At 46.1% G+C, this 25,785-nt stretch overlaps 1 protein-coding gene across 1 annotated transcript in view; it reads right to left on the reverse strand.

The window, feature by feature from the left end:
* Positions 1–17,083: 17,083 nt before the first annotated feature.
* Positions 17,084–25,785, reverse strand: part of LOC147736966 (uncharacterized) — a 158,749-nt gene continuing 150,047 nt past the window's right edge. The window contains exon 4 of the mRNA XM_086954249.1: positions 17,084–18,759. Coding sequence (XP_086810375.1) covers positions 17,473–18,759 — 1,287 coding nt within the window. The 3' untranslated portion in view covers positions 17,084–17,472. The remainder of the gene's footprint in view (positions 18,760–25,785) is intronic.

Raw genomic sequence — 25,785 nt, forward strand, 5'->3', positions numbered from 1 at the left:
GAGAGTCAAAATAGGTTGGGTTTGTGAGAGTGCTCAGTGTTCACTCGCCAGCCATCTGCAGGTCCTGCTGGAGAGAGTCAAAATAGGTTGGGTTTGTGAGAGTGCTCAGTGTTCACTCGCCAGCCGTCTGCAGGTCCTGCTGTAGAGTCTAGAATAGGTTGGGTTTGTGAGAGAGTGCTTAGTGTTCACTCGCCAGCTGTCTGCAGGTTCCTGCTGGAGAGTCTACAATAGGTTGGGTTTGTGAGAGAGTGCTTACTGTTCACTCGCCAGCCGTCTGCAGGTCCTGCTGTAGAGTCTAGAATAGGTTGGGTTTGTGAGAGAGTGCTCAGTGTTCACTCGCCAGCCGTCTGCAAGTCGTGCTAGAGAGAGTCAAGAATATGTTGGGTTTGTGAGAGAGTGCTTAGTGTTCACTCGCCAGCCGCCTGCAGGTCCTGCTGAAGAGAGTCTAGAATAGGTTGGGTTTGTGAGAGTGCTTAGTGTTCACTCGCCAGCCGTCTGAAGGTCCTGCTGGAGAGAGTCTAGAATAGGTTGGGTTTGTGAGAGAGTGCTTAGTGTTCACTCGCCAGCCGTCTGCAAGTCGTGCTAGAGAGAGTCAAGAATATGTTGGGTTTGTGAGAGAGTGCTTAGTGTTCACTCGCCAGCCGCCTGCAGGTCCTGCTGAAGAGAGTCTAGAATAGGTTGGGTTTGTGAGAGATTGCTTAGTGTTCACTCGCCAGCCGTCTGCAGGTCCTGCTGCAGAGAGTCTAGAATAGGTTGGGTTTGTGAGAGAGTGCTCAGTGTTCACTCGCCAGCCGTCTGCAAGTCGTGCTAGAGAGAGTCTAGAATAGGTTGGGTTTGTGAGAGAGTGCTTAGTGTTCACTCTCCAGCCGTCTGCAAGTCGTGCTAGAGAGAGTCTAGAATAGGTTGGGTTTGTGAGAGTGCTTAGTGTTCACTCACCAGCCGTCTGCAGGTCCTGCTGTGGAGAGTCTTGTATAGGTTGGGTTTGTGAGAGTGCTTAGTGTTCACTCGCCAGCCGTCTGCAGGTCCTGCTGAAGAGAGTCTAGAATAGGTTGGGTTTGTAGGAGAGTTTAGTGTTCACTCGCCAGCCGTCTGCAGGTCCTGCTGTAGAGTCTAGAATAGGTTGGGTTTGTGAGAGTGCTCAGTGTTCACTCGCCAGCCATCTGCAAGTCGTGCTAGAGAGAGTCAAGAATATGTTGGGTTTGTGAGAGAGTGCTTAGTGTTCACTCGCCAGCCGCCTGCAGGTCCTGCTGAAGAGAGTCTAGAATAGGCTGGGTTTGTGAGAGTGCTCAGTGTTCACTCGCCAGCCGTCTGCAGGTCCTGCTGTAGAGTCTAGAATAGGTTGGGTTTGTGAGAGAGTGCTTAGTGTTCACTCGCCAGCTGTCTGCAGGTTCCTGCTGGAGAGTCTACAATAGGTTGGGTTTGTGAGAGAGTGCTTACTGTTCACTCGCCAGCCGTCTGCAGGTCCTGCTGTAGAGTCTAGAATATGTTGGGTTTGTGAGAGAGTGCTCAGTGTTCACTCGCCAGCCGTCTGCAGGTCCTGCTGGAGAGAGTCAAGAATATGTTGGGTTTGTGAGAGAGTGCTTAGTGTTCACTCGCCAGCCGCCTGCAGGTCCTGCTGAAGAGAGTCTAGAATAGGTTGGGTTTGTGAGAGTGCTCAGTGTTCACTCGCCAGCCGTCTGCAGGTCCTGCTGTAGAGAGTCTAGAGTAGGTTGGGTTTGTGAGAGAGTGCTTAGGGTTCACTCACCAGCCGTCTGCAGGTCCTGCTGGAGAGAGTCTAGAATAGGTTGGGTTTGTGAGAGTGCTTAGTGTTCACTCGCCACCCGTCTGCAGGTCCTGCTGGAGAGAGTCTAGAATAGGTTGGGTTTGTGAGAGAGTGCTTAGTGTTCACTCGCCAGCCGTCTGCAGGTCCTGCTGGAGAGAGTCTAGAATAGGTTGGGTTTGAGAGAGTGCTTAGTGTTCACTCGCCAGCCGTCTGAAGGTCCTGCTGTAGAGTCTAGAATAGGTTGGGTTTGCGAGAGAGTGCTTAGTGTTCACTCGCCAGCCGTCTGCAGGTCCTGCTGGAGAGAGTCTAGAATAGGTTGGGTTTGTGAGAGAGTGCTCAGTGTTCACTCGCCAGCCGTCTGCAGGTCCTGCTGGAGAGAGTCTAAAATAGGTTGGGTTTGTGAAAGAGTGCTCAGTGTTCACTCGCCAGCTGTCTGCAAGTCGTGCTAGAGAGAGTCTAGAATAGGTTGGGTTTGTGAGAGAGTGCTTAGTGTTCACTCTCCAGCCGTCTGCAAGTCGTGCTAGAGAGAGTCTAGAATAGGTTGGGTTTGTGAGAGTGCTTAGTGTTCACTCACCAGCCGTCTGCAGGTCCTGATGTGGAGAGTCTTGTATAGGTTGGGTTTGTGAGAGAGTGCTTAGTGTTCACTCGCCAGCCGCCTGCAGGTCCTGCTGAAGAGAGTCTAGAATAGGTTGGGTTTGCGAGAGAGTGCTTAGTGTTCACTCGCCAGCCGTCTGCAGGTCCTGCTGGAGAGAGTCTAAAATAGGTTGGGTTTGTGAAAGAGTGCTCAGTGTTCACTCGCCAGCTGTCTGCAAGTCGTGCTAGAGAGAGTCTAGAATAGGTTGGGTTTGTGAGAGAGTGCTTAGTGTTCACTCGCCAGCCGTCTGCAGGTGCTGCTGGAGAGAGTGTAAAATAGGTTGGGTTTGTGAGAGAGTGCTTAGTGTTCACTCGCGAGCTGTCTGCATGTGCTGCTGGAGAGAGTGTAAAATAGGTTGTGTTTGTGAGAGAGTGCTTAGTGTTCACTCGCCAGCCGTCTGCAGGTCCTGCTGGAGAGAGTCTAGAATAGGTTGGGTTTGTGAGAGAGTGCTTAGTATTCACTCGCCAGCCGTCTGCAGGTCCTGCTGGAGAGAGTCTAGAATAGGTTGGGTTTGTGAGGGAGTGCTCAGTGTTCACTCGCCAGCCGTCTGCAGGTCCTGCTGTAGAGTTTAGAATAGGTTGGGTTTGTGAGAGTGCTTAGTGTTCACTCGCCAGCCGTCTGCTGGTCCTGCTGGAGAGAGTCTAGAATAGGTTGGGTTTGTGAGAGAGTGCTTAGGGTTCACTCACCAGCCGTCTGCAGGTCCTGCTGGAGAGAGTCTAGAATAGGTTGGGTTTGTGAGAGTGCTTAGTGTTCACTCGCCACCCGTCTGCAGGTCCTGCTGGAGAGAGTCTAGAGTAGGTTGGGTTTGTGAGAGTGCTTAGTGTTCACTCGCCAGCCGTCTGCTGGTCCTGCTGGAGAGAGTCTAGAATAGGTTGGGTTTGTGAGAGAGTGCTTAGGGTTCACTCACCAGCCGTCTGCAGGTCCTGCTGGAGAGAGTCTAGAATAGGTTGGGTTTGTGAAAGAGTGCTCAGTGTTCACTCGCCAGCCGTCTGCAGGTCCTGCTGTAGAGTCTAGAATAGGTTGGGTTTGTGAGAGAGTGCTCAGTGTTCACTCGCCAGCCGTCTGCAAGTCGTGCTAGAGAGAGTCAAGAATATGTTGGGTTTGTGAGAGAGTGCTTAGTGTTCACTCGCCAGCCGCCTGCAGGTCCTGCTGAAGAGAGTCTAGAATAGGTTGGGTTTGTGAGAGTGCTCAGTGTTCACTCGCCAGCCGTCTGCAGGTCCTGCTGTAGAGTCTAGAATAGGTTGGGTTTGTGAGAGAGTGCTTAGTGTTCACTCGCCAGCTGTCTGCAGGTTCCTGCTGGAGAGTCTACAATAGGTTGGGTTTGTGAGAGAGTGCTTACTGTTCACTCGCCAGCCGTCTGCAGGTCCTGCTGTAGAGTCTAGAATATGTTGGGTTTGTGAGAGAGTGCTCAGTGTTCACTCGCCAGCCGTCTGCAAGTCGTGCTAGAGAGAGTCAAGAATATGTTGGGTTTGTGAGAGAGTGCTTAGTGTTCACTCGCCAGCCGTCTGCAGGTCCTGCTGGAGAGAGTCTAGAATAGGTTGGGTTTGTGAGAGAGTGCTCAGTGTTCACTCGCCAGCCGTCTGCAGGTCCTGCTGGAGAGAGTCTAAAATAGGTTGGGTTTGTGAAAGAGTGCTCAGTGTTCACTCGCCAGCTGTCTGCAAGTCGTGCTAGAGAGAGTCTAGAATAGGTTGGGTTTGTGAGAGAGTGCTTAGTGTTCACTCTCCAGCCGTCTGCAAGTCGTGCTAGAGAGAGTCTAGAATAGGTTGGGTTTGTGAGAGTGCTTAGTGTTCACTCACCAGCCGTCTGCAGGTCCTGATGTGGAGAGTCTTGTATAGGTTGGGTTTGTGAGAGAGTGCTTAGTGTTCACTCGCCAGCCGCCTGCAGGTCCTGCTGAAGAGAGTCTAGAATAGGTTGGGTTTGCGAGAGAGTGCTTAGTGTTCACTCGCCAGCCGTCTGCAGGTCCTGCTGGAGAGAGTCTAAAATAGGTTGGGTTTGTGAAAGAGTGCTCAGTGTTCACTCGCCAGCTGTCTGCAAGTCGTGCTAGAGAGAGTCTAGAATAGGTTGGGTTTGTGAGAGAGTGCTTAGTGTTCACTCGCCAGCCGTCTGCAGGTGCTGCTGGAGAGAGTGTAAAATAGGTTGGGTTTGTGAGAGAGTGCTTAGTGTTCACTCGCGAGCTGTCTGCATGTGCTGCTGGAGAGAGTGTAAAATAGGTTGTGTTTGTGAGAGAGTGCTTAGTGTTCACTCGCCAGCCGTCTGCAGGTCCTGCTGGAGAGAGTCTAGAATAGGTTGGGTTTGTGAGAGAGTGCTTAGTATTCACTCGCCAGCCGTCTGCAGGTCCTGCTGGAGAGAGTCTAGAATAGGTTGGGTTTGTGAGGGAGTGCTCAGTGTTCACTCGCCAGCCGTCTGCAGGTCCTGCTGTAGAGTTTAGAATAGGTTGGGTTTGTGAGAGTGCTTAGTGTTCACTCGCCAGCCGTCTGCTGGTCCTGCTGGAGAGAGTCTAGAATAGGTTGGGTTTGTGAGAGAGTGCTTAGGGTTCACTCACCAGCCGTCTGCAGGTCCTGCTGGAGAGAGTCTAGAATAGGTTGGGTTTGTGAGAGTGCTTAGTGTTCACTCGCCACCCGTCTGCAGGTCCTGCTGGAGAGAGTCTAGAGTAGGTTGGGTTTGTGAGAGTGCTTAGTGTTCACTCGCCAGCCGTCTGCTGGTCCTGCTGGAGAGAGTCTAGAATAGGTTGGGTTTGTGAGAGAGTGCTTAGGGTTCACTCACCAGCCGTCTGCAGGTCCTGCTGGAGAGAGTCTAGAATAGGTTGGGTTTGTGAGAGTGCTTAGTGTTCACTCGCCACCCGTCTGCAGGTCCTGCTGGAGAGAGTCTAGAATAGGTTGGGTTTGTGAGAGTGCTTAGTGTTCACTCGCCAGCCGTCTGCAGGTCCTGCTGGAGAGAGTCTAGAATAGGTTGGGTTTGTGGGAGAGTTTAGTGTTCACTCGCAAGCCGTCTGCAGGTCCTGCTGGAGAGAGTCTAGAATAGGTTGGGTTTGTGAGAGTGCTTAGTGTTCACTCGCCAGCCGCCTGCAGGTCCTGCTGAAGAGAGTCTAGAATAGGTTGGGTTTTTGAGAGAGTGCTTGGTGTTCACTCGCCAGCCGTCTGCAGGTCCTGCTGGAGAGAGTCTAGAATAGGTTGGGTTTGTGAGAGAGTGCTTAGGGTTCACTCGCCAGCCGTCTGCAGGTCCTGCTGGAGAGAGTCTAGAATAGGTTGGGTTTGTGAGAGAGTGCTTAGTGTTCACTCACCAGCCGTCTGCAGGTCCTGCTGAAGAGAGTCTAGAATAGGTTGGGTTTGTGAGAGTGCTTAGTGTTCACTCGCCAGCCGTCTGCAGGTCCTGCTGAAGAGAGTCTAGAATAGGTTGGGTTTGTGAGAGAGTGCTTAGGGTTCACTCGCTAGTCATCTGAAGGTCCTGCTGGAGAGAGTCTAGAATAGGTTGGGTTTGTGAGAGAGTGCTTAGTGTTCACTCGCCAGCCGTCTGCAGGTCCTGCTGAAGAGAGTCTAGAATAGGTTGGGTTTGTGAGAGTGCTTAGTGTTCACTCGCCAGCCGTCTGCAGGTCCTGCTGAAGAGAGTCTAGAATAGGTTGGGTTTGTGAGAGTGCTTAGTGTTCACTCGCCAGCCGTCTGCAGGTCCTGCTGAAGAGAGTCTAGAATAGGTTGGGTTTGTGGGAGAGTTTAGTGTTCACTCGCCAGCCATCTGCAGGTCCTGCTGGAGAGAGTGTAAAATAGGTTGGGTTTGTGAGAGAGTGCTTAGGGTTCACTCGCCAGCCGTCTGCAGGTCCTGCTGGAGAGAGTCTAGAATAGGTTGGGTTTGTGAGAGAGTGCTTAGTGTTCACTCGCCAGCCGTCTGCAGGTCCTGCTGGAGAGAGTCTAGAATAGGTTGGGTTTTTGAGAGAGTGCTTAGTGTTCACTCGCTAGTCATCTGCAGGTCCTGCTGGAGAGAGTCTAGAATAGGTTGGGTTTGTGAGAGAGTGCTTAGTGTTCACTCGCCAGCCGTCTGCAGGTCCTGCTGGAGAGAGTCTAGAATAGGTTGGGTTTGTGAGAGTGCTTAGTGTTCACTCGCCAGCCGTCTGCAGGTCCTGCTGAAGAGAGTCTAGAATAGGTTGGGTTTGTGAGAGTGCTTAGTGTTCACTCGCCAGCCGTCTGCAGGTCCTGCTGAAGAGAGTGTAGAATAGGTTGGGTTTGTGAGAGTGCTTAGTGTTCACTCGCCAGCCGTCTGCAGGTCCTGCTGGAGAGAGTGTAGAATAGGTTGGGTTTGTGAGAGTGCTTAGTGTTCACTCGCCAGCCGTCTGCAGGTCCTGCTGAAGAGAGTCTAGAATAGGTTGGGTTTGTGGGAGAGTTTAGTGTTCACTCGCCAGCCATCCGCAGGTCCTGCTGGAGAGAGTGTAAAATAGGTTGGGTTTGTGAGAGAGTGCTTAGGGTTCACTCACCAGCCGTGTGCAGGTCCTGCTGGAGAGAGCTTAGAATAGGTTGGGTTTGTGTGAGAGTGCTCAGTGTTCACTCGCCAGCCGTCTGCAGGTCTCGCTGAAGAGAGTCTAGAATAGGTTGGGTTTGTGAGAGTGCTTAGTGTTCACTCGCCAGCCGTCTGCTGGTCCTGCTGAAGAGAGTCTAGAATAGGTTGGGTTTGTGGGAGAGTTTAGTGTTCACTCGCCAGCCATCTGCAGGTCCTGCTGGAGAGAGTGTAAAATAGGTTGGGTTTGTGAGAGAGTGCTTAGTGATCACTCGCCAGCCGCCTGCAGGTCCTGCTGAAGAGAGTCTAGAATAGGTTGGGTTTGTGAGAGTGCTTAGTGTTCACTCACCAGCCGTCTGCAGGTCCTGCTGTAGAGTTTAGAATAGGTTGGGTTTGTGAGAGAGTGCTTGGTGTTCACTCGCCAGCCGTCTGCAGGTCCTGCTGGAGAGGATTTAAAAATGGTTGGGTTTGACAGGGAGAGAGTCACGGTATGGCTGACCTTTTCCATGGAGGGGCACTGTTAGCAGATAAATGTGCACACTGTTGCTAGCAGTACTAACAGTGTTGATCAGGGCTTGGCATTGCCCTCACCGTTCCTTTGTAAAGTTTACTAGTTTCCATTGCTACAATGTTTTACATCTCAAACCTTGATTTACAAACCTGTGCTGGATATACCCAGCTGGCAGCACATCTGGACATGGTAGGAGGGGGCCTGATCCAGTCACTTATTGCGATCAGTGAGGATGATTAAGAGGTGATGAACAAGTTCAACATTAAAAACCATTGGCTTTGAGTCTCTGTGCCCTCCCCTTTAAGGTTTGACTAACCAATAGTGTTACATCAGGCCCCTCACACCTCTCTGATGAGGAACACCATAGACCAGTGGTCTTAAAACCTTTTATTACCACTCCCCCTTCCTCCCAGCAATCATAGGGCGCCCCTAAGAATTTTTCACAATTATTCTATTTAATTGGCAATGTTTAAATATAACTAGACTTATTTAAGCATTGCAGTTAAGTTCTGTTTTAAACATGCAATCAAATGCATGATTGCCCAACATACAGTTCTAGTCAGGCAGGCCTTACTATAACTTAATAGCCCGCTCCCGAGGGCCTGCGGCTCAGCCCTAAAACTCAGGTTCAGGGTCTTTAACAACCGGTATACCCTGAGGCAGAAATACTATAAGGCTTTTAGAATATTCCACCCACTGAGGGTAGAATGTTCTAAATTAAAAAGGGAAGGTTGGAGCTCCGGACTTATACCAGTCATTACAAACCCGGAGCTACTCGGTTGTCTTCGATGGAGCTCCCAACATTCCAATGTTCTAATAACATTATTTGAAGTGGAGGTTTTGAAGAACATTTGGAGTCCCGTCCCTTTTGACACATACTCCCAGCCAGGATATAAATGACAAAACATGTTAGTGATGACCCACTGGAGAGCAGCTTACTGCCGCTCATTAATTTCAGCTTAAAATAAAGCACTGTTATCAGTATAATTTTTTTGGGGCAAGAGCCTGGCGCCCCCTCTGGGATCACCTGAGGCCCCCCTAAGGGGGCCCACCCCCAGTTTGAACACCTCCACCTTAGACATACATTTCAAGCATTCAATTTTAAAATCGCGTAATTCATGCATACAAGGATTTTTTTAAGACAATTAGAGCTAAAAAGGTGTGTTAAACTTGCTAAAAAGTGAGGTGTAGTTAAAGTGTCTGGCTAATGACCGATTACCTAAAATGTTAAAAGCCTTGGTTGACAAGATACTCATAGCATTACTTTAAAAAGCTGGAGAGGGAGACTTAGACATACATTTTCAAGCCGTAAGTAAGAACAATTAGTATTAGGTAAAAAAAAGGTCAAATAAACTATACTGGGTGATCAAATGTTCATGAGTTCATCGTGGGGCTGCGTATCGGTACGACAGGGGAAAGGGAGGTTTGCAGCCCCGTATTTGCCCAGTGATTTGGCCGCTCTGGTGGCAAATTTGGAGAATTGAATGTTCAGCTTTGGATTTTCAGAGCTCATGGCGGCTATTATCGCCTGGCGACATGTACGAGTTCCGAGATTGTTCCATGCGTCACGCAGTAAGTTCCTCTGTCATTAAGCATTGCGGGACATGCGCATGCTATGTGCTCCATTGCTTCAGAGTGGTAACCGCATTTTCTACATTCGGTACTGACATTTGGGCGCCGACATTTAAGTAAATGCTCTAAAAAAGGCCATTCTCCCAATCTCAGGGCCATACATTTTAACATCCAAAAAAGTGCGAACGTGCATGATAAATAAGATGATTCAACCCCGGGTTTGAAGTCATAAATACCCGCCCAGGCAAGTTTCCTTCTGGACAGTTTTGCCCTGTCTGAATGAAAGGAGCATAGCCGGACACTTCTCTCAATAACAGTCTTTAACGCCGGCTGTGATGGATTAATTCCCCAGTATTCCTTGACGCCTTGAGATGATGTTTTTGGCTAGATTGGCTGGTCAATATTTAATTCCAAAGTCTAACCTCCAAGCTTCCTTCCTGGAAATTGCACAGTCTACTGCGAAGCTTGATAAATGCGCCAACCTCGACACCATGATGGTCTAATAATCCAAGTTCAAGTCTGATTTGGGCTGGCGACGAGGATCTTGGCAGGCACCATGCTCGTTCAAAAATTTTGGTGGGTAATTTGTTCAGAGGGGTACTTAATGCGGCCATCATGATCTCATGCCCATATGATAGGGAGTTGGTTATCTTTGCCTTCATCACCTTTAACAATCGGGTAAAGCTCGGGCCAAGTACTTGTCTCGAAAGTTTTGCTGAGGCAACCTCGCGTGACCAGGCTTTTGCCTTTACTGCCTCTTTCTGCTTTACAAAGGAGCCTCTGGCGTCCCAAAAAATTCCCAAATATTTGTAATGAGATACTGTTTCAATGTTTGCCTTATTAAAGAACCACCCACCTCTCTTCTGCTTCCGCTTCCCAAAAGAAATGATTTTTGTTTTTTACAAATTCAGTTCAAGGGAGTTTATTGCTCTGTAGGGGAGCAGCTGATCAAGTAAACTCTGTAGTCCTACTTTTGTATGGCTCAGTAACAAAAGTTCGCCAGCATATAACAGATTGCTAATAAGGGATCCGTCTATTTGAGGGGGATGAGAATGGACTTTGGCAAGTTAAGGAGATAAGTCTGAAATAAAGTTGAAAAGGAGTGGAACCAACATGCAGCCTTGTTTGACACCGCTATTGGTCGAAATCTTCCTTGAGACATGGCACCCATCTCCCAACTTTATTCTAATCCAGGTTTTCGAATGAAGTTGAATTACGGCTTTTAAGAGGGGCGGAGGTATGCCCCAGCTCTCTAATATTTTGCCAGAGACGGCCCCACGGCACCCGGTCAAAAGCTGCTTTGAAGTCCACAAAGCAGCAGTGAAGTTGGATACCTTGGACTCCTGCTTTCATCAAAACAGATAATGCAAGTAGGTTACTAGTTGTTCCAGAGTTCCCCATGAAGCCGGTCTGGTTGAAGGGAAGGCGCTTTGTTGATTCGGTCCAGGCCAACAGCTCTTCCAGCAAAATACTGGCATAGTATTTAGATTCGATGTCAAGGAGAGCTATCATTCGGAAGTTCTTGGGGCCATTTCTCTTTCCACTTTTATAGATTGGGAGGATAATAGTGCCTTTCCAGGACTCTGGGATGTTGTGGTTTAGCCTACAGTATGAAAACAGGGGGGCCAAGAGGTCCGACCACAAATCTATGTCCGATTTAAACAGGGCTTGAGGAAGACCGGTAGGCCCAGGAGCTCCTTCTGACCTTGCTTTCCTGATTGTACGGGCAATGTTGTTTCTTAACACTTCTGGTGTCATCAAGGTCTCCGTCAGTGGGTCTTCGCTTTGCTCCTTTCCGTCAAATGTTTTTGCTTCCCGGACATGATTCGCTAAGTTGTTAGGCTCGGTCTTACCTATGCGTTTGGCTCCAAAAGGTAATAACTCTAGATTAGTTGATGGTGGGAGGGCTAGAATGACCGCCCCTGTTTGAGTGGTCGCGGAAATGTTTAGATAAAAACAGAGTCCATTCGTCTGAGGTTATATTTGCGCTAACATGCCCACTTCTACCTAAAGCACCCCTGTTAAGTAGAGACCAGAATAACTTTGTTTTGGAGTTCTTGCTTGCGTGAACCAGCTTCAGCCAGAACTGATCAGACGCTATTTGTTTGTCCCTGTATATAGATGATTCAAAGGCGTTTTGTGCTTGCTTGAAGTTGGTAAATAAGCTTGTGTTTCCTGGGTTTTTCCTAGCCAGGCGTAGGGCCAAGTTTCTTTGAGATTTTAACTTTTTTGTCACTAATGAAATGCGAGGTTGTGTAATGTGCTGACGAGTACGGCTCGTAGACGGGAATTCGGACTATTAATGCAAGGAGGTTCAGCACTATATGATATAGTAAACACATGCCATATTTTCATAATTCCAAAATTGATTAGCACACAAAGAAACATCCAAGTCCACGGTGTATTTTATCTTGAGATGACTTCTCTTTATTTTTCTTTAAAAGGATTCTTTCTTTATTTTTCCAAGAGCAAATGTTCATAACCAATAACCATAGCCAGGCTACTTTTAGTCCACTTTGTGCTAGTCTCCCATTGGTTTCCTGATATTTCAAATTTTTCCTTGCTGTAGGGAAATAAACAATAGCACAGAATAGACACGTTCAATTCAATTCAATAAGACTTTATTTCGGATATATTTCAATCCATAAAAGTACACAAAAAATACAGTAAACATTTCATAGTTAAAATCACATTTTCTGAAAGACAAATAGTACATATTTCATTAATGAGTAAGTAGGCGAAATCCTAATCGGAGTGCAAAATAGTACTGAATTTACAACAAAATACATAAGTTCATCATCCATCAGAGCTATATAATCACTCGTCTAGGCATTTTCTTATTTTAACACGTTCATTGATGGTGATGGTGGAGTGCTCGCTGATATTTTTTTAGGTTTGAAGATTGACAAAAGCTTTTTGCACGTTCACGGCCATGATATGGCTTTTCTCCTGTGTGTCTTTGCTGATGAATCCTTAATGTTGAAGAATCTCAAAAGCTATTTCCACATTCCCTGAAATGTTATGGTTTTTCTCCAGTGTGTGTTTGCTGATGTCTATGTAGGACTGATAAGCGACAAAATCTCTTCCGACATTTATTGCACTGGAATGGTTTTTCCCCTGTGTGTGTTTGCTGATGATACATTAATCCTGAAGAGGAACTAAAACTACTTCTACATTCACTGCACTTGAATGGTTTTGTTGTAGAAGTTCTGCACATACAGAACTATGCACAAGAAAATAGGCCGTTAGTGCAAGATTGGTTGTACTGCACTTACACCTAAGAACCCACAATCCCTAGACCGACTAGCTATAGTGTCTCATTAGCTCCCCAGACCTTCTGAAGATACCTAATGCTTAGACAAACCCAGAACACGGACCTCCCGACCTCTCAGAATCGCGGTAGCAATGCACACCCTTTTGCTCACTCACCCTTGCTTATCCATACCAAATAATACAGAGTCTATGTAAAGTTTAAAATGTTTATTTTTCAACTGTGAGTTGTTCAATAATGCCGTAAACGAGCTAGCACCAGCAGAATAACACATAAGATAAAAGCAATGACCAAAGTTACAATACCATAAATAAGAAGGGGGAGATCATTCTGAATGACCAGTGGATATTAGGGCTATAGCGCCTAGACCACCCTCCCCTGGTAGGATTATGTATATTATATAAAAGAAGATCTCAGGGCCAATTCTGGGGAACCCCTCACCTTAGAACGCAGGAGTAAGGTTAGATCATAGGCTCAGCAAGGCTCGAGTCTTCCGTCTGTCTCGAGAAAGCTGCTGTGTGTTAGTATAATGCAAGCATTTCTCAATCGTGCCAAGAAGTGGCTAATGTTATGTCTAGGTAGTACGGACTGAGCAGAACTGGAAAGCACAGTGGCTTGTTTTTCGACCGTGTACGCCGAGAGCAACCTATAACAATATGAGCTCATGTGGGCACAAAGGCGTCTTGCACAAGAAGATACAGAGTGTCTCGCGCAAAAATAAAAAGACACACAGCTAAACTGGTTGCTGACTCAAGCTAACTTTAGCAAAGTATAGCGCGGCCCTAGGGGCCACACTACAGTTTTCCCCCAGTGTGTGCTCGCTGATGCCATTTTTGGTTTGTTAATTGACAAAAGCTATTCCCGCATTCATTGCACTTTAATGATTTTTCCCCACTGTGTGTTTTCTGATGCTGTTTTAGGCTTGATAAGCGAAAAAAATCTCTTCCCACATCCATTGCACTGGAATGGTTTTTCCCCAGTGTGTGTTTTCTGATGCTGTTTTAGGTTTGATAAGCAACAAAATCTCTTCCCACATTCACTGCAATGGTATGGTTTTTCTCCAGTGTGTGTTCACTGATGAATCCTTAATTTTGAAGATTCACTAAAACTACTTCCACATTCACTGCAATGGTATGGTTTTTCCAGTGTGTGCTCGCTGATGTCTATGCAGGTCTGATAAGCAACAAAATCTCTTCCCACATTCATTGCACAAACCAGCCACCCTGCCTCCCTTCCCCAGCAACAGGGATTTTCTACATCAGAGGGTGCTTCTGTGAGCTGTTTAAACTGTGTTTTACTAGGGCCTGTGCACTTCGATTTTTGGCCAGCAGGGGGAGTAAAGTTTTATTCAAACAGTATTGTTAGATTTCGAGTTAGTGAGGCCCTTACCTGCTGAAGTCCAAAGTGTGGATTGTTCCTGTCTGTCTCCTCGGAGATTCTGAGCAGGAAAAGCAGATGCCCAGCCCCCACCCCCAGGCCAGCAGACCATTGGCTATTCAGCTACCAGGCAAATCTGAGCCCTCCTCTCACACCAGCCCAGGCCCCTTAAGGCCTTGCTGGGTGCATCCCAAATCATTCTCCTCCATCTTGTGAGTTGCAGCCTACCTGTGCCCCAGATTGCAGTGAGCAGAGTCCAGGAAGTGGTAAGGAGACAGACTAGTGCTATCTCTTCCCAAGACAAAAAGTTGTTTAAAAAACGATTTTCACTTTCTGTGTTTACTGTCTTTGCCTGTGGTTGTTACAGTTAACAATTGTAGTTTTAGCCTGCCTGTAATGGCATATTTTATCACCTGTGTTGTGTTTTAAACTTGCGGTTTTCCCTGCCCATGATTGCCTGCATTTAGAGTGTTGAATTGTGGGATTTGCAGTCTAACCTCTGTAGTTTGTCCCTCTCATTCCTTGGTGACAATTCCATTTTCCCTCCAAATTTCCCCTTTGCTCTGTGCTAAGACCTGTGTGTTAAAACACTGCACTCCCAGGCACCATTTTGTGCTCGCAAGCCAGTGAACCCCCCCCCCCTCCCGCCCCCCCAGCAACAGGGATTTTCTACATCAGAGGGTGCTTCTCTGAGCTGTTTAAAGTGTGTTTTTACTAGGGCCTGTGCACTTCGTTTTTTGGCCAGCAGGGGGAGTAAAGTTTTATTCAAACAGTATTGTTCGATTTTCAAGTTTGTGAGGCCCTCACCTGCTGAAGTCGCAAAGTGTGGTTTGAGCCTGTCTGTCTCCTCGGAGATTCTGAGCAGGAGAAGCAGCTGCCCAGGCCAGCAGACCATTGGCTATTCAGCTACCAGGCAAATCTGAGCCCTCCTCTCACACCAGCCCAGGCCCCTTAAGGCCTTGCTGGGTGCATCCCAAATCATTCTCCTCCATCTTGTGAGTTGCAGCCTACCTGTGCCCCAGATTGCAGTGAGCAGAGTCCAGGAAGTGGTAAGTAGACAGACTAGTGCTGTCTCTTCCCAAGACAAAAATTTGTTTAAAAAACGATTTTAACTTTCTGTGTTTACTGTCTTTGCCTGTGGTTGTTACAGTTAAAAATTATAGTTCTAGCCTGCCTGTAATTGCATATTTTATCACCTGTGTTGTGTTTTAAACTTGTGGTTTTCCCTGCCCATGATTGCCTCCATTTAGAGTGTTGAATTGTGGGATTTGCAGTCCAACCTCTGTAGTTTGTCCCTCTCATTCCTTGGTGACAATTTTGTTTTCCCTCCAAATGTGTCCTTTGCTCTGTGCTAAGACCTGTATGTTAAAACAGTGCACTCCCAGTTGCCATTTTGTGTTCACAAGCTAATGAAACCAGTTCCCCTGCCTCCCTCCCCCAGCAACTGGGATTTTCTACATCAAAGGGTGCTTCTGTGAGCTGTTTAAACTGTGTTTTACTAGGGCCTGTGCACTTCATTTTTTGGCCAGTAGAGGGAGTAAAGTTTTATTCAAACAGTATTTTTAGATTTCGAGTTAGTGTGACCCTTACCTGCTGAAGTCCAAAGTGTGGATTGAGCCTGTCTGTCTCCTAGGAGATTCTGAACAGGAGAAGCAGCGTCCAACTCCCTGACCAGCAAAGCTTGTCTGAGGTCGCTTGGACCTTATATGGTCTGCTAGTGGTTGGTACATGTGTAGACTGATTGGTGGTTGTATCTGTTGTTTCTATTGGATTAGGGTTAATGTCCTCATTGGTTGGATATTTAAGGGTTCTGATTGGTTTCTGGGTCTGTGATTCAATCATTGTAGGGTTGGGACCAGGGCTAGGGTTAGGATTTCTATTGGAAGTAGGGACTAGGGCTTCTTATGTTATTGGTTGTTGGGAGTAGGGTGGGACTAGGGCTAGGTTTAGACCTTTAATTGGAAGTAGCGATTAGGGCTTCTGGTGTTTTTGGTTGCTGGACTAGGTGTGGGACTTAGAGTAGGGTTAGGCTTTCTATTGGAAGTAGGGACTAGGGCTACCTGAGACATAGGTTGCATGGACTTGTTTTGGGACTACTGGTAGGGCTAGGGCCTTTATTGGATGTGAAATGATTGGGTGCTTGGACTAGGGCTAAGATTGGCTGTAAGGTTTAGGGCTAGTGTTATGATTGGATAGTGTTAGGGCTAGGCTTCCCATTGGCTGAAGGGGTCACCTGATTACTAGGGCTATGAAAGGCCAGGGTTAGGGCGTCTCAGCCCGGGCGTCGAGGCTAAGGGCGGAGAAGACAAGGGCAGTTCCATGTTTAAGCCTGTTAAGGACCGAGAGGACAAGGGCAGTTCCCTGTTTGAGCCTGTTAAGGGCGGAGAGGACAAGGGCAGTTCCCTGTTTGAGCCTGTTCGAGACTGGTCGGGACTAGGGCCAGAAATGCTGCCCTTTTTCTTTAACTGCCCTAAAACAAACCTTTCTAAACTCTTTCCTCTGAGTCCTCCCCTCCAAAACTAATTTTTTCTCATCCAAAAGCCTCCTCCTATTGCTAAGACCTAAAAAAGAAAAAAAATATATCTTTCACTCTTTTATCCCTCCACTATACTTTTCAATCGAAATTAACATACTAACATGTTCACTTCTTAAATTCCATATTAAACTATACTAATTTACTACCCAAATAACTGAATAACATATCCACTACTCGAATTACTTCATATATATATATATATTTTTTTTTACTATACTAATTTTCAAAAGTAATCCTTTATGGGTTCTGGAGTGGCGTGCTACTCGCTAGAAAAGCACTTCAACACCCATCAGGGGTAACAAGTGCTATATGAATGCAAATCTTTTTTCCCCTTTTATCCCTCCGCTATCCTTCTCACTCCAAGTAACTGACTAATATCCACCACTGAAATGACTTCATATTTCACCATATTAATTCATCACTAATGCTTTGTAGGCTTCCTGAATAGCGTGCGTTAACAAGCGCTACATAAATACAAACCTTTGTCCTCCTATATCCTTCTGCTATCATTCCAAATCCAAATAACTGACTAACCTATCCACCACTTAAAATGTACTCGCATGTTTCACTATACTAATTCAAAACTAATCCTCTATGGGTCCCGGAGTAGCGTGCTACTTGCCGAAAAAGCGATTTGACGCCTCGTCTGGGGCAGTAAGCGCTTTACAAATGCATTTACAATACAATACAATTGCACTTGAATGGTTTTTCCCCAGTGTGTGTTTTCTGATGCTGCTTTAGGTACCATAATTTACAAAAGCTCTTCAGACATTCACTGCAATGATATGGTTTTTCCCCGGTGTGTGTTTGTTGATGATACATTAATCCTGAAGAGGAACTAAAACTACTTCCACATTCAATGCAATGGTATTGTTTTCCTAGCTCTAGGGAAATAAACAATAGCAGACAATAGGCACTTTTATAATTTTTCAAATATATGTGTTTTTCTTCTTTCCTACTAGTTCAGTCTTCTATCCTCTGCTTTTTATCTACTGGTATTTGATTGTCCCGCATAACTGTAATTTGATCAGTTTCTATAATTCCTTCATCTCACAATAACGGCACATTTTTGCTTCAGTGCACACCAACGGATGGGGCAGTATTATTGTTGATCTACTTAAATTATTACCAAATTCACTGCAGCTCTATGTTTATTTCTATATGTGTTCAGTGATGGTGGAGTTCTTACTGATGTCTGTGTAGGTTTGAAAATGGAAAAAAGCTTTTTGCGCGTTCATTGCCATGATATGGCTTTTCTCCTGTGTGTGTTTTCCGTGAGTCTATGTAGGTCTGATAAGCAACCAAATATCTTCACACAATCACTGCACTAGAATGGTTTTTCCCCTCTGTGTGTTCGCTGATGAATCCGTAATGTTGAAGATTCACTAAAACTACTTCCACATTCACTGCACTTGAATGATTTTTCCGTGTGTGTTCGCTGATGCCGTTTTAGGTGTGATGATTGAGAAAAGCTTTTCATACATTCACTGCATTCAAATGGTTTTTCCCCGGTGTGTGTTTTCTGATGCTGTTTTAGATGTGATGATCGAGAAAAGCTCTTCATACATTCACTGCATTTAAATGGTTTTTCCCCTGTGTGTGTTCGCTGATGTCTTCGAAGGTTTGATAAATGACTAAAGCACTTTGCACATTCACTGCAATGATATTGGTTTTCCCCTGTATGTGTTTGCAGATGATTCCTTAATTCTGAAGAGGAACGAAAACTACTTCCACATTCACTGCAATGATATGGTTTTTCTCCAGTGTGTGTTCTCTGATGCTGTTTTAGGTGTGATAATCGACTAAAGCGCTTCAGACATTCACTGCACGGATATGGTTTTTCTCCAGTGTGTGTTCGTTGATGAACCTTTAATGTTGTTGAGTCACTAAAACTACTTCCACATTCACTGAAATGATATGGTTTTTCCCCTGTGTGTGTTCTCCAATGCTGTTTTAGGTGAGTTAATAGACTAAAGCTCTTCAGACATTCACTGCACGGATATGGTTTTTCTCCAGTGTGTGTTCGTTGATGATTTTTTAATGTTGTTGAGCGACTAAAACTACTTCCACATTCACTGCAATGATATGGTTTTTCCCCTGTGTGTGTTCTCTGATGCTTTTTTAGTCGAGATAATAGACTAAAGCTCTTCAGACATTCACTGCACGGATATGGTTTTTCCCCAGTGTGTGTTCGTTGATGAACCTTTAATGTTGTTGAGTCACTAAAACTACTTCCACATTCACTGCAATGATATGGTTTTTCCCCTGTGTGTATTCTCCGATGCCGTTTTAGGTTGGATAACTGACTAAAACTACTTCCACATTCACTGCAATGATATAGTTTTTCTCCAGTGTGTGTTCTCTGATGCTGTTTTAGGTGTGATAATTGACTAAAGTGCTTCAGACATTCACTGCAATGATATGGTTTTCCCCCTGTGTGTGTTCTCTGATGCCTTTTTAGGGCTGATAAATATATAAAGCTTTTCCCACATTCATTGCACCTGAATGGTTTTTCCCCAGTGTGTGTTCGCTGATGACTCATGAGTTTTGATGATTCCGTAAAACTACTTCCACATTCACTGCAATGATATGGTTTTTCTCCTGTGTGTGTTCGCTGATGCTTTTTTTAGGCCTGATAATTGACTAAAGCTCTTCAGACAATCATTGTATGTGTATGGCTTTTTCCCTGTGTGTGTTCACTGATACAGTTTTAGGCTTGGTAAATATACTCTGTTTTATATAGCAGAACCCCCGTTTCTTTTAACTTTCGGTTAACTGTGCTTTTCGCTGGTTGCTGTGGAATGGCCTGAAAGAGTTTAAAATACACCTCTAGCTCTGACTGGTGGTCTGATATCACTTTAGGAAGCAGAGTACTGCAGTAACCACCTCATGATCAGAGCTGGTATTGGATATGTTTATACAAGAAGTGGTTGATCAGTGTTGCCTTCATTTTCTAGAGGTCACTTCTTCATCTTGAGGCACGGAGGTGCACCGCTGAGACTCGTAGAACCACCGAATTGCCATTGACGGTACTTCAAAGATCTGTCAGTTTATGTTGAGGTTCAGCTGCCTCTGTCGGCACTTATGTTTTCCTGAATACTGGAACTCAATGTTTCAGACTTTGCTTTTGCAGATTTACAGTATTGTCTTCATTATTCTTAAACATTTTGTGCAATCAAGGATTGTTTTCTGTCGGATGCAAAGAGATTTCAATCACTTAAATGGAAAATACCAGAATGTGCATATACATTTTTTAATTGATTGTAAAAGCATCTCATTTATTACTATTGTTGAAACTTATGAAGACATATTTAAGACACATTTAATCATACAGACATATGTGCATAAAAGTTCCTTTGAACATGCCACAATCTTATTTATTTTAGCTAAGGTGTTCATAGAGTAACTTAGCCAAAAAAGGGTGCTCGCATAGCACACATATACTAGTTACAGCTTTAGGTAGAAGCATACGGTCAAGGTTTTATTAAAACAAGAACAGCTCTTAGAGTATGAGAAGGATCAGGAAGACTCAAGACAGCAAGGTGGATATCAGGATGTTGTGCCATACATCAAATCTTATTGTTCACAGAGGTGCCTAGTTTCATTCACTACTAACTCTTTTTTCAGGAGGGTTCCCCTCGCTGTAGTCTCAAGGCTTGATTAGGGGGGCCTTTTGTGGGCTGATTGTGTTTGGGGCCCTTGTGGCGTAAAGGGGCTCTATCTAGGCCTTGTAGGCCCTGCATCATGTAGCGACCCTCTCCCCATCAAAAGTCCCTGCCCAATCTAAAATGGCTGTAGGATAAACAGGAGAAAACCCATAGACCGAGACCGTCTGCCATCTACTTAATTGCTAGTCTACTACCTGCTCCCCTAGACATAACTCCACAGTTACTGGTCCTTTACCTATATGCGCCTTTATCACTAGCCACTAGCTCCCACCCTCGCCCATTTCTGCTTGCTCTTCCTGCGAGCCACTAGCGCGCCCCTAATTAAATATGGCCTCCCCACCCCCCCTCTGATTAGCCTTTTTCTTACCCCCACAGCACTGCTCCCTTGACAACCCAGTCCTGATGATGATCCCGACTGACGGGGATCGAAACGCCGTCGACCACACAGCTTAATTTTATGGCGCCCTTCTTGTTTTGTACTCCCAGGAAATTAACTCATTCTTGTTTTAAGTGATTACAACTTGATCCCTGGAGCCATTACTTTGTATATTTTACCTATTGTCACTACGCGCCGACCACGCTGTTTCACCCCAGCACTTGCACTTTCACCACTATTCACTGTATATATTTTTGTATATATCACCTTCACCAAGTGCCATCGGGTTGTCACCCCATTTGTTGTGTACAGTGCTGTATAACTGTATAACTTTGCAACAGACCCGCCATGCTCTTCAAAGTGGTGAATAATACCCGCCTTTTTCTAAAACTGCTGTGACTCCTTATTTCTTTCCTTTGTAATGCATATTGCGTACATTTGTTGAAACTGCCTTCCAATTGATACCTGTTGGGAATTGTTCTTATTTACAGTATATACCCATCCCAACTCGGTCTATGGGTTTTCTCCTGTTTATCCTACACATATTAGGAGCAGCTGCTCAGCTGCGAGAGTAGTACCCCAGTGTACTTCATTGCTTATGCCTCATTAATATAGGCACACATCTGTATAATACCTGTTGGCTTACACAAGATGTCTAAGGAGTCCCTCACCTATTCGGAAGAATACATTCAATCACGCCTGGCTGGTCCCTCCTTACTCTCAGGAACGTCAACTCCGACGTCCGCCGTCCCACCCCCCAACACCTCTCGTGTCCTCTTGGACAAACTTGAAAAGCTCAAAAAGAAGCAGATCAGAACTGATTTACATGCACGAATGCTAACGGATTACTTGCGCTCAGGAGTGATCCCCCTAGGGTTACAAATCCGCAACACCCCTGCCATCTTTACCCAGGACCCTAAATTCAGAACCAACTTTAGCTATCTAGCCACCACCTGCTCCAGACACTGGATGGTCCTTGGGATAGACACAGCCATCGAACACAGCCGTCTGGAACTAGAAGAAATCGACCAACTGGAAAAACAAATCCAAGCAGATACCACCATCACTGACGCCAAAAGTCTACTGGAGAAAATCAATAACACCATCTCCACCTTCAATACCTTTGAATTGAACAAAAAAGTGAACAAAATAGAAAAAGACATTAAAAACTACAAAGTAGAAAATACGTATCCCTACCTAAACGAGGAGTTCTACAACACACAACAAAACCCCCCAAGAACACACAATTGGGGTCGCTTCAGAAATAACCAACGGGTTACCTTTTCTGTTTCATCCAACAGCTCTGGAGACGACACAGGCGCCTCTATATCCGCCTCTACCTCAGGACCACAACCACTCTTACCACCTGTTTTTTTAGGCCGAGGCCGAGGAAGAGGGCAACCACCACCTCAAAACCCCAAAACCAGAGGAAGACAATACCAGCCCCAAGCACCAGGTTACAGACAAACACGCAACCGCTATTACCAATGGGGGCCCCCTCAATAAATACTACCAACAGTTCAAACGTTATGACAGTCCCCATCTTCAATCTGTCTAATCACATCTTGACTCATGAAGAAACCACTCTATTGTCCCGTGGATTATCTTTTGTACCTACTGTAAGAACCAATTTCCTGGAGTTGCAATCCAATCTCCTCAAATTCTTCAGAAGAATCCGGCTGAAACAATTTTTTGCCGACAAACCAGACTCCGGCACGGGTCCCATCTCACCCTTCCGGCTGCCCTCCACCTTCAATCCTCCATCCAACCAGATGCCACCCGAAATATTGGCTTTTGAAAGACTAGTTATGAAAGAAGTCATGGACCTTAAAGCAACACCTCGGTTCATCCCGTACAATCTTCCTTTAACAGAGAAGGAAGCGCTCATGTCTCTTAAAAACAACAGTGAGATTGTCATAAAACCTGCAGACAAGGGTGGAGGCATCGTCGTGTTAAATAACACCCAATATGACCAAGAGATTGAACGTCAACTCACCAACATTGAACATTACCGTATCCTATCTAAAGACCCATTAACAGACATAAAACAAAAGATCCTATCCATCACGACCACAGCCAAGGACCGGAACATCATAACAAAGAAGGAATTTGAATACCTCAATAATCCACACCCCATAACTCCTGTCCTGTATGTTCTCCCCAAAATACATAAGGACGCCAGGAATCCCCCCGGACGCCCCATTGTATCTGGCTGCGGATCAGTGCTGGAACCCCTTGGCAAATACCTGGATTCGATCATTAAGGAATTCGTACCTGTCACAGACACATACATACGTGACACGATGGACCTTATCAACACCATAGAAGACCAACCTTTTGATCGAGAGTCCCAGATACTAGCCAGTTTGGACATCGAGTCCCTTTATACTAACATTCCCCATCAAGAAGGACTCGAGGTCATAAAAAAGCTTCTCACTTCCAGACCACAACCCACTCAGATCCCCTCTGACTTTATTATGGATCTCCTACGAGTTGCCCTACAGAACAATTATTTTATGTACAAGAACAACTTCTACCTGCAAGTGAAAGGAGTGTCTATGGGCGCCTGCTTCGCGCCAAACTTTGCTATTTTGTTTGTTCACGAGATGGAAAAAACTTTGATCCTTAATTCCATCAATCCATACCGGCCCCAAATCCATCTGTGGCGCCGGTACATAGATGATATTCTATTAATTTGGAACGGAACATCAGACTCTCTTGTACTTTTTGTTGACTGGTTGAATACCGCACAGGAACATTTAAAATTCACCAGTGAATGGACCAAAAATGACCTACCGTTCCTTGATGTCACTATTCATGCGGAAGACGGCGTCTTGGGTACACTGCTCTTTCGAAAAACCACGGAACGTAATACCCTTCTACACTACTCAAGCAACCACCCTAGAAGCCTGCGAGATGGCCTACCTTATGGCCAGTTCCTAAGGATTCGCCGCAACTGCAAATGGCGTAAAGACTACTTCAGGGAGGCAGACATACTGGTTATCAAATTAACTAGCAGAGGTTACCCCAGACGCCTTGTCACCAAAGCCAAGAAACGAGCCTGGTACAATCATCGCGAGGATCTATTGGTTCCCAACACCGACAAGAAGACCATGACCCGGATTCCCTTCGTATCAGTATACAGCCCGGACAGCAACAAAGTGTCTAAAATAATCAAGAAAAATTGGCCCATCTTACGCTCTGAAGAACTATTTCAGGACCCACCCCTTTTTTCCTACCAGAGGGGCAACAACATCGCCAATCACCTGGTACGAGCAATTACCTGGCCATCCAACTCAACCCAAAGAAACACCATCACTGCGGCTTGGGGTATGGACCCAGTTCTTGGACATTTCAAATGCCAATCCTGCAGCGTATGTGAGTTAACCACAAATACAAAAGAATTCCTCTTTAATGGGCAATCCCATCAACTCACACACCACTCTAATTGCAAAACCCAGAATGTCATTTATGCCATCCGTTGTCCATGCGATCTCCTCTACATTGGCCAAACCACCCAAATGGTCAAGCAACGCATAATCCAACATAAAAGCAGGATAAATTGCAAGGTACTAACAGCTCCCCTAGTTGCACATTTTCTGGACAAATCACATGCAGACACTGATTTAAGATGGATGGTCATTGAAAAACCAACACTACCTATCAGAGGTGGTAACATGACCGCCCTCCTCAATAGAGCAGAATGCAAATGGATCTCACGAGTAGACTCAGTCAACCATGGGCTAAACACCTTTGATGAGTGGAACAACACCATCACAGTCTGAAGGACCCATTTGTCTACTTCTATCTGCCCTGCTATAGCTTTTTCCGCCTCTGAAAGGGCATTCTAAAAGTCTTCCATACCAATGGTAATCTTGCAGCCTACCCCTGTCGATTCCAATCTAGGTGTGATACCATTGCTGACCTTATCTCCCTTCACTGTTCAGACTTAGGCACAATTGTACCCTCTCTTATATTGCTGAACACTACGTTCCATTGTGAATCATTAATGCACCTTGTCTGATGTACATTAATAGTAATGTCTGGTTTACCTTCAATTTATTGTATTTCTGTACCATTACCTCTGTGTTCGAGGTTGTCGAATTACCATTACATCCAGTTTACCCTGGTGCCTTGCCTGTGACCTTGACCTGCCCCAACTCGTGTCCATTAGCACACCAACCCGGCATTTACACCCCCTGGTCTGCCCGTGTGTTTGCTATCTCAACTGACAGCCACACACACCCCCTGTCCCGACTTTGTTCAGATGACGCGCACCATTTCCTGTTTACGCAGGTTGCTACCGCAACCACGAGTCACTCCTCACATCCCGCCCCATCCCGCCCCTTCCCACTATGCGCGCGCAGTGCCCCGTCGCCCAGCCCCGCCCCCTTCTACCGGCGTCCTTTTCTTAAACGCTGTCTTCGGACCGCGCTCAGCTCCGGCCTTCATTGCCAGAAGCCGCCCCTTGCAACAGCCGATCCGACGTCCTGATTCACTCAGGTGAGCCACTCGTACTACGTGTGCGATCCCTCGCTGCCTCGGACAACCCGCCGGCAGTTCATTGACTCTTGCTCCCTTCTCACCCTCTCTCAGACGCCGATCACCCCCGCTGCCTCAAGCCCTCCAAATCGCCATTCAGGTAAATTATTTGCTAACCCTTGGGACATGTTTTTTCACTCCCTTGCCCCCCGTTTTTTCTAATGCATGCCTCCCTCTTTGTGCAGCATTGGATCACGAATACCAGCCCCTCATACCGCATGAAATTGCCTTTGGCGGACATGTAAGTTTACTTGCTAAATGTGGTCTACTCTTGCGTCTGCCATATGCCCCCACTCACACTGAGTCCCTGCGCCTGTCCACCTGCGCCAGGCCCGGCCTGTAACTCAAGCCGTCTGCCATCTACTTAATTGCTAGTCTACTACCTGCTCCCCTAGACATAACTCCACAGTTACTGGTCCTTTACCTATATGCGCCTTTATCACTAGCCACTAGCTCCCACCCTCGCCCATTTCTGCTTGCTCTTCCTGCGAGCCACTAGCGCGCCCCTAATTAAATATGGCCTCCCCACCCCCCCTCTGATTAGCCTTTTTCTTACCCCCACAGCACTGCTCCCTTGACAACCCAGTCCTGATGATGATCCCGACTGACGGGGATCGAAACGCCGTCGACCACACAGCTTAATTTTATGGCGCCCTTCTTGTTTTGTACTCCCAGGAAATTAACTCATTCTTGTTTTAAGTGATTACAACTTGATCCCTGGAGCCATTACTTTGTATATTTTACCTATTGTCACTACGCGCCGACCACGCTGTTTCACCCCAGCACTTGCACTTTCACCACTATTCACTGTATATATTTTTGTATATATCACCTTCACCAAGTGCCATCGGGTTGTCACCCCATTTGTTGTGTACAGTGCTGTATAACTGTATAACTTTGCAACAGACCCGCCATGCTCTTCAAAGTGGTGAATAATACCCGCCTTTTTCTAAAACTGCTGTGACTCCTTATTTCTTTCCTTTGTAATGCATATTGCGTACATTTGTTGAAACTGCCTTCCAATTGATACCTGTTGGGAATTGTTCTTATTTAC

The sequence above is a fragment of the Lissotriton vulgaris genome, chromosome 1_1, assembly GCF_964263255.1.
Source record: "Lissotriton vulgaris chromosome 1_1, aLisVul1.2, whole genome shotgun sequence".
Taxonomy (NCBI): domain Eukaryota; kingdom Metazoa; phylum Chordata; class Amphibia; order Caudata; family Salamandridae; genus Lissotriton; species Lissotriton vulgaris.